We start from the raw sequence: 11,376 nt of genomic DNA on the forward strand, positions 1-11,376 counted from the left end.
ACTTTCTACTTAAGAAGAAACGTTATGCCCTTTACTATAAGTGGTTTTCTTAAGGAAACTACACAGCTACCGCGCGTCGGGTTACCCTCTTGGGCCCAAGAAGGGCCCACCGTTGTCTGCGGTTAGAATGGGTATAGGAAACGAGTACAATAATAAGGTGGAAGGAACTCTCGAGATCTCCTGTAATCACGGAATTACAGTGTTTGATTCAGCTCTCTCTCCCTTCATCCGTTTTTAAGTTGTTCTTCGTCTCTATATTCTTCTCTTGATCTCGTTCGCATTCTGATCTCTCATCCGTATCTCCTCCCTCCACTACGGAACCCACATTAATAGAGGGAGAGAGAGAGAAGGAGATCGGACTGTCGTTTCTTGCGATTCGAGGGAAGGCTGAGATCCGGTGGAGGGAACAGGAATTTGGATCTCTAGCTGCGATTTCTAGCCGGGCGACAGCGATTCTGAGACGGCTTCTCTATTCTGTGAGATCGCTCGTGATTTCGAGAGGTACGCTCGCTTGTTTTTTGTTTAGATCTGTTTATTTCGAGTATGATCCGCGATGGACTGAGAGGAGCTTTGATCTGTATTTTGATGCGCATTCCTTTTTTGTTATATATGGTAATTGATGGTAGTCTGAGCAATGACGGCCGATGCGAGCGAGTTTAATGGTGGATCTGTGGTCGAATTGGAGCGGGGGACGGTGGGTCTGGGTTTAGGGTTGGAGTGCGATCGCAAGGAGAGTGGGGATGCAGATGGCATTGTGTGGCGGGTTGGTGAGGAGAAGGATGGGATTCGGATTGGGCGAGCAGTCATGGTAGAGAACGGCAATTTGAACGATTTGCGGGGTAAGGATCTGGATCTGGACGGCAAGGTTAAGTCGGTCACCGTCAGAGATCCGGAAACGAGGGAAGGCAAACGGGAAGACGGGGAATTGACAGTGGAGAATGGGGGCGACTGCGAAGAAAGTGTCGATCCCGTGATAAAACTAGCAGTGAGTGGGGTTGATGTTTGTAGGAAAACGACGGCCTCCAGTGATGTGGCAGAGGTAAAAATTGAATCACAATCAGAAGGAACTGATGGAGGACATTCCAAGGAAGAGGCAGACACTAATGAACAGAAAGAGGAAAATGAATATGAGATGCCCAGTGAAAAGGAAAGTGATGCAAAAGGTGGAGCATGCAAGGAGAAAGGGGAGATGAGCAGGGAGGAGGTGAGCTTCAAGAATAATCATGATCACATGGAGGATAATTGTAGTCTGGAACCCTCTAAGAATACAAATGAAGTTGAAACAGACTCAGTTACTAAGGTAGGAGAAAAGCAAGAAGGTGAAACCTCATTGGAGGAGACAAACCTTGAAGAAGAATTAGAATTTGTTGTTGAGGTACAAAAGAAATCTGAGACTGTAGTTGCAGTTGATGACCAAGTTAGCTCAGACCCCACCATTGATGACAAAAAGCAAGAACCTAATATCATTGGCATTGAAGCCAATGAGCAAGCAGTATCTGAATCATCTGTGATAGAAGGTAGTGAACTAGAAGCAAAAATTGTGGCCAGTGATATGTACCATGAACAACAGAAAGCATTTGATGGAAAGGAAGAGAAGCTGGAGATCATTGCTAATCCTACAGGTGCTGATGACCAAGCAGATAAGGCTGCACCCTTTGCAGTCGAAACAAAAGAGCTGCAGTCTGTGCCTATGACACCAAAGAATCATGACCAAGCAGAGTTGGTTGTTCTTGAATCCCAAGTTACAGGGACCAAAGATCAAGAAGAACTAGAAGTAGGTACCAAAGTAGAATTGGAGAAGGATCCACAGATTGCGTTGACAGACTTTCAGAACCAAGCTGAACTGATGCCAGATGCACAAGTTGATAAAGACCAGAAACCTGAGAATTTTGTTACAGATGCCATGCCATCTGAATCTTCTATTGAGCATATGGAAATGAAGCTGTTGAATGTTACCAATAATATATGCTTGGATGAAAATGGGACAGTCTTAGATGTTGATATAAGAAGCAGTTTATTGGCAGTTGATGTCAGAGTAAGTAAAGATGAAGCAGGTGGTGAATTCACTGGGACTGGTGAAATCATAGCCATCAAACTTTCTGATGATGTACCTTCTACAGAAGGTTCCAGCAGCTCAGGTGTGCCTCACGTTGTTGACCGGGAAATGTTGGTAGAAGTTGCTACTTCTATGGAATTGCTTCTAGATGCCAATGCACAATCCTACAGTTGTGAAGAAGCAAGTCAAACGGAATTGGAAGGTGGTAATTTCAGTGCAGTAGATGTACCGGGCCCATCAGATACCATTAGCAGTATGCATTTAGAATCACAACTTGTTAATGAAGGTGAAAGTATGTCATATTTTGCTAATATTCATACGGACATACAAGTCAAGTTATGCAATGATGCAGCTGAAAATGAAAGTGTTGTTGCTGAAACTGGCTTTGATGTAGCTGCTGATCATGTTGATACAGTTGAATCGAAATCCAGGGTTGAAAATGGATCTGTAGAATCAAAAACTTCTTTGGCCAGTTCTATTGAAGATAACCCATCTGCTGATGTGGATGACAAAGAAGCTCGGCATGGGGATTCTGGAGTTACAGAAGAGATTCAGGTCTCAACAAAGGATCCTGGTGCTTCAACATTCGATGCTCAGAAGGCGGACACCCCTATAGGGAAACCCCAAGCATGTTACATAATTAGAATACCAAGATTTGTTGATGATCAGCTCTCAGCAAATATACAAATTGCTCAGTCAGAAATGAACGAGAAAACACAGAAAAGGGATTCTATCAAAGTTGCTATCGAGAACCAGAAGGTATTATTAGCTTATAGGTTCATTCTAATGAATTATTGTGGGTCTACACTCATAGTGTTACATCAAATATTTTTCTTGTTCTCATAATTGAACTGTATCCTCAGGTGTCCTGTAATGAATCATGGAAAAAGTTTGAAGATGCCAAAGCAGAAGAGAGAGCTGCAAGAGCTGCAGTTAGTGCCAAACGTCAACAGATAGATTCTGTCCAGTTAATGATGAACAAGTTGAAAAATGCACATTCAATTAATGAACTCCATGATAAGGTGGGACTTTTAAACAGTCTTTAAATGAATGCTGTTCAATTCTTGGTCTTTTTGGTAAAACTTCAGTTACATGTCATGGTCAGATACAAACCATGGAATTTGAGCTTCAGCATGAAACCATGCCTTTGAAAGAAGAAAAGCAATACATACATGAGCTCAAACAGTTGAGACATCAACGGGATCAACTTACTTCCAGTTTAGGTTCTCAGGCAGAAATTGATGAGGCATTTAACCAAAGAGAACAGATTGACAAGCGGTTCAAGGTACGTATGTTCTACTGTTTCCAATCTCTCAGGATTTTGTTTGCCAATTTAACTTATACATACTGTTTTTTTTCTGCAGATTTTGAAGAAGGAACTGGATACCCTTAGAACTGAATTGTTGCAAACTGAAAGGAATGCAAATACTGCCAGGAAGAAGTATGATGAAGAACAATTACTTCTCAAACGTCTTCAACAACAATTTAGAGATGCTGATGCTGTTCGTCAGAAAGCATATGGGCATTGGCGGGAACTCAAAAATTTGTTGATCGAAAAGGTGTGCTGTAGCCCATTCTATGATTTCATATGATTTTGTTAATCTGAATTTTTATTATGTGACTAAGGAATCCAATGAATGCATCTTATCATTTTATGTTTGTTATGTTTAATTTCAGATTTTGACTTCAGTACACTGATATTATCTGTTTGCTCGCTTTGGCATACAGATTTATTCTCTTTGTTATTAGTAGTAAGGGGTAAACCCTTGAGCAGTTTTTTCTAATAACAAAAAACTATGATAATAAAATTAGTTCCAGTGAGTTTATCTTTGGATCAATAGATGTAGTTTACTATTAAGTGAGATGCCAGCATATCTTCTATCTGATGTTTGTGATGACTTTTAAAAGAATCTGGAACATGGAATAAGAGAAAAATAGGAAATTCAGAGCCTCCTTTCGAACAATAGTTTGATAATTTTGCCATGTACAAGATATGTAACCTGAGGTGTGATATGATCTTGGTTGAAGGGAAAAAAGAAAAAAGAAAATCTTCCTGTTTAGGTACTTGAGCTCCCTTTTGGATGACCAAGATATATATATGTAGTCTGCAAAAATTAATTCTAATCATTATGATGCTGAGGACCATAAGTTATCCTTCTAACCAATAATTTGTTCTCCATATTATTCTCTCTCCCTTTTTTGTTGCTTTGCATCAACTCAAACTATTAGTAACCGTTCTCTGAGTTGACGTCAACCCAAATAAATGCCTGGCTATTCAGCAATACATCGGACCATCATTCAATGATTTGTCTGAATCATTTCTTTTGAGTCTTCCAAACATCATGTTTTGATGGTTTTACATGTCCTTAAATTACAGGATGTTTTTCTCTTCTCTAATTTGGCCCCTCATTCTTTGCTAAAATTTTGTTTTTCTTTACTATTACTGATAGCAATCAGAATTACAGTAGTAGTTCTGATTAGAAATTAAGTTTAACAGTGCTTGTCTTTGTAGTCGAACAACTAAGATTACTTACACTTTCTGCAGAACAAACATTTTAGCATGTACAAAAATGATCAGAAGTCCGCAGAGAACTATCTATCTTCAAGAGATTTTGAGGGGCTCCTGCGACATTGTAGTAAACAGGTATGTCAGCATGCTTTACCTTGCTGTTCAGAAGTCACATCATATTGGTATTTATTGTTTTCTTCTCCAATGTAGGTTGAAAAAGTAATGGAATTGTGGAACAATGATGAGGAGTTCCGCTTGCAGTATGTTAAATCCAACATGAACAGCACATTGAGGAGATTGAATACATCTGATGGAAGATCACTTGGCCCAGATGAGGATCCACCTGTTATACATAGTAACCAGGGCAAAGGTTTAGGCCTTCATCACCCACAAGCCAACGTTGGTGTATCTGTTAAACCTGTAGCTTTGGAGGCAAAATTAGAAACATCCAAAGAGGACTCATTTCCCGCTTTGCCAGCAGCAACGAAGAATCAGCCTGTTAAACCAAAAAAACCAGCAAAACCCATGTTAGATGAGACTAAGGAAACATCTACTGCTAGAGTTTTGGATAGAGAAGTCGAAAACAGTGAGAAGGTGATCAGTGTAATAAAGGAGGAAGAGGAGCGGATAAAGAACTTACAAGAATCCTCTAAGAAGGAAGAGGAATTGAGGAAGGAAAAGGCTACAGCCGAGTTAAAAGAACAGTGTCGGCTGGAGCAAAGGGCTAAAGCCAAGGAGGCAGAAGAAAGGAAAAAGAGACAAGCCGAGAAGGCACAGGCCAGAGCAGACTACCAAGCACAGAAGGAAGCTGAACTGAGAGAGAAGGTAACCTCATTCTACATAAATTTAAGTTCCCGAGCTTGTTTTAACACTGTACTTATCAACTTTGAACATAAATCTCATATCACCATTTTCATAGTCAAAAGATTGCTCTCATTTGCAGAAGAAAGCAAAGAAACAGAAAAAGAAAGGCATGACTGCTGAGGACACAACAGGTGGCGCCGAGGACGGCCCTGCTCCCTCTACTGATACTATTATGCCCAAAGCAGCTCGTGAAACCGATGTCACAGTAACAACAGCACCAAAGAGACCTTCAAGGGCGGCTATCACAACAAAGCAGTACAAGATGCAGCCTGTTCCCTTGCCACTTCGCAAGAGGGGTAGGAGAAAGATGGCTACATGGATGTGGGTGTTTCTAACAGTTATAGTAGTACTCTTATTGTTTCTGGCAGGCAACTACATCTCCTTCTCCAGCTTCAGCTTCCCACAATCGGCCCCGTGAGCATCTTCATACCCCATACTTACACAAGCATATATTTATTAAGGTCTAGAGAGGATAGGAATGAGTAAATGTTATTAAATATTGATTGGCAACCATTTTTTCCTGCACTACTCGGTCTTCTTTCATTAGATTGGTCTCACTCATATAGTCTGCTCTTTCTATTTGCAATCGAGGATTAGACTCAATATGGATGATAATTAATGTGTGATGCTTAAGTTCAAAATAATAGGAATTTTGTGGTTCTTTTATTCAGCATCTTCCACCCCAAGTTCTATTTGCCTTGTGATTTGGTTAGAACATGACCTTATTGTTTCAGCAAAGAAATCTGAGACCTTGATCTTTCTATTTTACTATTTCCTTGAATAACGACCAGTTCTCCCTTATGTTCCCTGCAACATTTCACTTGGATGTGCAAAACCAATTTGTGGGATTGTCTAGGTTGATACCATAAAAATATTGATGTATATATTTGGAATGATCTGAATTAAGTGTTTTGTTTGGTTCATTAGCAAATCATCTTTGTAAGTGGGATGGTATTTCTGATTTCTCATCGTGTAAAATGTGTGTTTTGGTTGCATACCAAAATTGTTTTACCTGTGACCGAGGCCAACTTTTTCTATGTTATGGGGAAGAGGATTGAAACAAGCTAACAAAATCTAGAAAAGAGTTGTCATTTTGGGTAGAAAAATAAATCTGAAGGAAGAAAAATAGTTTGATTTGGGAAATATTTATTTGAATTTTTATTAGTCCCGTTGCAAGGTGTGAATAGTAAGTATGGATCATAGGTTTAATATATTTTCTTGAACTATTCTATTATCCATATGTATTTTGTGCTCTATACTTCAGTCACTTTTCCTAAGTAATGAGAAGAGGATCGAAACATGCCACTGAGATCTCTTCTGCAGTTAGATCTAGTATGGATTGTAATCTATGGAAAACATTAAGGTACGAAGAAGGCCATCCCTTGTTTTTAAAACCAAAAAGCTATGCAGATAGCCAAAAAGTGGAGCGAAAAACAGAGAGAGCTGTATATATATATATATATATATATATATATATATATATATATATATATATATATATATATATATATTTATTTATATTTCGCATTTCAGCTATAAAAATTTAATATCTATATCGAGCTGAATTCACTCAAAATATTTCTGACAATCTCATACCCTAAGCTAAGTTCCTGTTCTTCTCACAAAATTTTCGTGTTGACAACGCCTAACGAATCCAAAACCCTCCCTTTACACATGGTCAAAAATCAAGTTGTTCTCCACAGAACTCCGATCATTTTGTTCCGCCATTATTATCTCCAACAGTGAATTGGTCTTTTGGCGTTAGCATTCACACGATACATGACAAGGTTGACAAAATGGACGCTCTGCACTTCCGAATAAAGTGCGACACAACCAAGAATAAAACTGAGTCCATAGGAGCACAAAAGAATGTGCCAAAGTAGCTCGTAGAAACGCCACGTTCTTTGGACATGAGTGTGTTACCCACCACTTCTCACAGTAGAAAGCAGGGGTGAGATCCACCAACACTTTGATGTACTTCAATGCTCGACGTTTGTTTCTTCTTATCCCTTTTTTTTTTCTCTTTGACAAAAATAGCATTTGTTTTTTTACAAACTTTCAATCTCCTATATCAATGTCGAGCTCCGAGATACATAAAGTCTTTCATGCAAAATGACGCACCTATAATATTAAAATTTATAGAATTTTATTTTATTCTCTTAATTTTATTTTTTTTTACAACAAAGGATATATACGAATTTTGATCCCAAAATTTTACTATCAGCAGTCGAAATTTTTACCAACTAAACTAGCTAATATTTTCTAAAAAATTATCCTCAATTTTTACCACCACCACTATACCAATATTTTAGATATTTTAATTTCATTATATTTGATAATATAATCAATTAGCTAAGTGGGTTATTGTTAATTTTTTTTAAAAAGAGAGTTACTTTAGAGTCTATATCCTTTTTTAGACGTTTGCAATCTTAATACAATTTTATCTTCTTTTGAAAAAGAAATTTATTTAAAGAAAGAACACAAGTTTCATATCATGTAATCTTTATTGTCTCCGACATTTTTGCTTTTTATTTCCTTAAATATAACTGCTAAAATGGAGGAAAACAAGCCAACTATTTCAAGTAAAATAGACTTTTGATCCTATATATATATATATATATATATATATATATATATATATATATATATATATATATTCATTAGGAGATGCTTCTTTTTCCAATTCAACAACCCAATTTTGCAGATGTCTTCTGATGATAATATGAACACATGAGCATCTTCTTTTTCTTGACTTTAGTTGCCAGCCTTCAACTATTCCAAGTATCACTTCCATCATCAAATTCTTTCAGATGGTAGTCTCTTTCAAAGCTTTTGTGTTTTCTTGGGTTTTTCAACTCTAATGATTAGACTTTATATTGGTATATTCTTCTTCTCTTAGTGGAGAATTGGCCCTTGGCAAATTTATCTTTTTTACAAGGTGATAGGGATGATAGTGATTGATGGAGTAGTAAATTGCTTAATAAATCTGCATTTTGCACAAAATTCTTTGCTCACCAAAATTTGTGAGCATATATTAATTTGATATAATTGAATTTAATCACATATAGAATCACTTATTTGCAAACCAAGTCAAAGAAATGGTTAGAATGAGATTATATGCAAAGACTTGTGGATGATTGGTTGCAACATGTTCCTTGTACAAATCATATATTTTAGTGATGAGTTTGAGGGATCCTGCAGCCCAAAAATTAACCCAAAATTGTTATCATTGATGCATACAAATGAGCTCATTTAATCATAGTGTATGAGATCAAATTATAATCACCAACATAAACTTTAGCATTGGTATTTAGACTATCTATTGTTAAGTTATCTCATCCTTCAGCTTGAATTTTCAGATAACTTGAAGATGATGAAAAGTATATTATGGTATTATAAGAGCAAAGTATCATGTATTCATTTATCAAATCAAACATCCCATGCTAGTTGCGTTGACCAAACACTATAAATAGATAAATCATTCTCTATCTATTTACTTAAATTTTTAGATAAATTTTACGGAACATTAGTTTGGTCATAGTAATAAGTCAAATTTATTTATTTTAAACCTTGAGTTTAAAATTACACCTTAAATTTGGACATATGAAACACTAAGCTAGTGATTGTATGGTATACCTAACTCATCTTAGTTTAAAATATAATTTTAAATAGTTAATATTTGAAATATTAGCGATGATGATGTACTTAATGTTAGGAGCGAAATTAGCATTAAGAGGTATTGAATCTTGGATTTTGATGATAAAATTAATTGATAAGTTTGTAATCTAATATACTTTTTGAGTGACGCAGGACTAGCTTCGATTATGGAGAGACAATTTGATTAAAGTAGGAAGAATCAATATTGGGTCGAAGTGGAAAATATCAAAAGATTAGACGTTGAACCGAATGATCAGTCAATGTGTCGGCAGAAGGCTTTGTGCCATAAGTTCGGGTATCGAGCCAAGAAGATCGAACATTACGCCAAGAAGATTAGATGTTACGTGAGGACAACATGCCGATTAGCAATATGTCGAAGGAGAGGATGATGCGCCGAAGGGTCATATGAAGCGCCAAATGAACCAATGATATGTTGGACAACTTGTGATTAATGCTTTATAATAATTGTCTAGATCGAAGTAGTTTTAGTTCTAATTAGGTTGGTTTATAATATAATTAGGCCAACTTAATTAGAAGCCAATTGGACACGAATTAGGGCTATTTTGGGTAAAGTAAAAGGCTCATTCAGTGACCCATAGTTAGCCCAAGAGGTGGCACCACAAGACTGGGCGGTGGTACCGCACAAATACAGTCTCTCAAACTGTGTTAGACGGTGGTACTGTTAGTCTGGATGATGGTACCACATAGACATAGTCTCCCAAACTATGTCAAGTGGTGGTACTGTCAGTTTGGGAGATAATACTGCTCAGTGTTAGTGCTGCAAGTGGTGGTACCGCCCAACACAAGCGGTGGTACCGCAAAGACCTAGGAAACCCGGGATGAGACCTTTTTTAGCTTCATTTTTAAGCCATTTGGGGTCTATAAATATCCCAATCTTTCTTGCTTTGGTAAGCAAGAAAAAATGGTAGAAAGGGAGAGAGAATCCTTGATGAAAACATGTTAAAAAAGCTTGAAAAGTTTTGAGAGTTTCCCTCCACCTCTTAGAGTTTAGAGTTCATTCCAAGAGAGGTGTGAAACTTATAAAGGTTCTCTCCTGAGCCTGTAAAAAAGAGAAAGAGTTATAAAGGTAGTTGATCTTCACTCGTTGGAAAGAAGATTGGTAGTGAAAGCCAGTGGCCTCGTGTGAAGGGGAATTAGGAGTGGATGTAGGTCATGACGACTAAACCACTATAAAATTGGTGTGCCTCCCTTTCCCTACTTATTTACTTATTTTACAACTGTTTTATCTACTTATTACTACTCTTGCAAATGTTTTAGTGTTAGGATCGAGTCGACACTAAGAGGGGGGGGTGAATTAGTACAACGGATAAAATTATATCGGTTTAAAAATCTTTTGTTCGATTAAAACCGATTTCAGAAAGATGTTAACTTAAAACATGTTCATAAGAGTGTGCAATTAAAGTAATGAGGAAGTATAGCAGTTTGTAATAAATGTAAATAGCAAAGCAGAAATGCAAACCAGATTTTATAGTGGTTCGGTAGTTGTGACTTACATCCACTCTCGATTCCTCTTTCGTCGAGGCTACCAACATCCACTAATGATCTTCTTTCAATAGGTGAAGATCAACTACTCTTTTACATCCCTCTTCTCCTTTTCACAGGTTTAGGAGACAACATTTTACAAACACTCACTCCTCCCTAAATAGAATTCTAAACTTAGAACTAGAGGAGGGATTCTCTCAAGTGATTGGTACAGCATTTGTCCACTTTTAAGCTCTTTGTGGTTATGTATATTAACCAGGGATGAGAGGTGTATTTATAGGCCTCAAGTTGATTCAAAATTGGAGCCTAAAAAGGTCTCATCCTATGTTTTTCGAGTCTTGGTGGTACCACCGCCTGTGCTGGGCGGCACCACCGCCCAGTCTGGCGGTACCACCACCTGACAGTCTCTCAGAGATTGTATCTAGGTGGTACCACTGCCCAGATTGGTGGTACCACCACCTGACACAGTCTCAGAGACTGTGCCATGACGGTTTCGCTTGTTGGGTCATTGTTTGGGCCTTTTCATTTAGCACAACACAGTCCAAACTTGGGCCCAATTGGACCCTAATTGAGTTGACCTAATTTCAACCCAATTATATACTCACTATGAATTTTAAGGCATACACTAAGCTAAATAATTCCGGTAAGTCTAGGTTTCTTTCGGCGAGCTTCCGACGATCTTCCGGCGAACTTTCGATGATCTCTCGGCAATATTCCAATGGACCCCCGGCAAGCTCGTGGACTTCACGACAATTATCTTGGCAAGTTTCGACAAGCTTCTTTTGCA

The 11,376-nt window shown here is 37.8% G+C and overlaps 1 protein-coding gene across 1 annotated transcript; it reads left to right on the forward strand.

Annotated features, from left to right (window-relative positions):
* The first annotated feature begins 209 nt into the window (after window positions 1-209).
* Window positions 210-6,099, forward strand: LOC135676642 (uncharacterized). The gene is made up of 8 exons (XM_065188051.1): window positions 210-501; window positions 627-2,815; window positions 2,920-3,078; window positions 3,162-3,341; window positions 3,421-3,615; window positions 4,602-4,700; window positions 4,776-5,390; window positions 5,509-6,099. Exons 2-8 carry the CDS (start codon window positions 635-637, stop codon window positions 5,845-5,847), a joined length of 3,768 nt encoding a protein of 1,255 aa, XP_065044123.1. The 5' UTR covers window positions 210-501; window positions 627-634; the 3' UTR covers window positions 5,848-6,099.
* Window positions 6,100-11,376: the final 5,277 nt, after the last annotated feature.

The sequence above is a fragment of the Musa acuminata genome, chromosome BXJ1-6 (assembly GCF_036884655.1).
Source record: "Musa acuminata AAA Group cultivar baxijiao chromosome BXJ1-6, Cavendish_Baxijiao_AAA, whole genome shotgun sequence".
Lineage (NCBI taxonomy): Eukaryota > Viridiplantae > Streptophyta > Magnoliopsida > Zingiberales > Musaceae > Musa > Musa acuminata.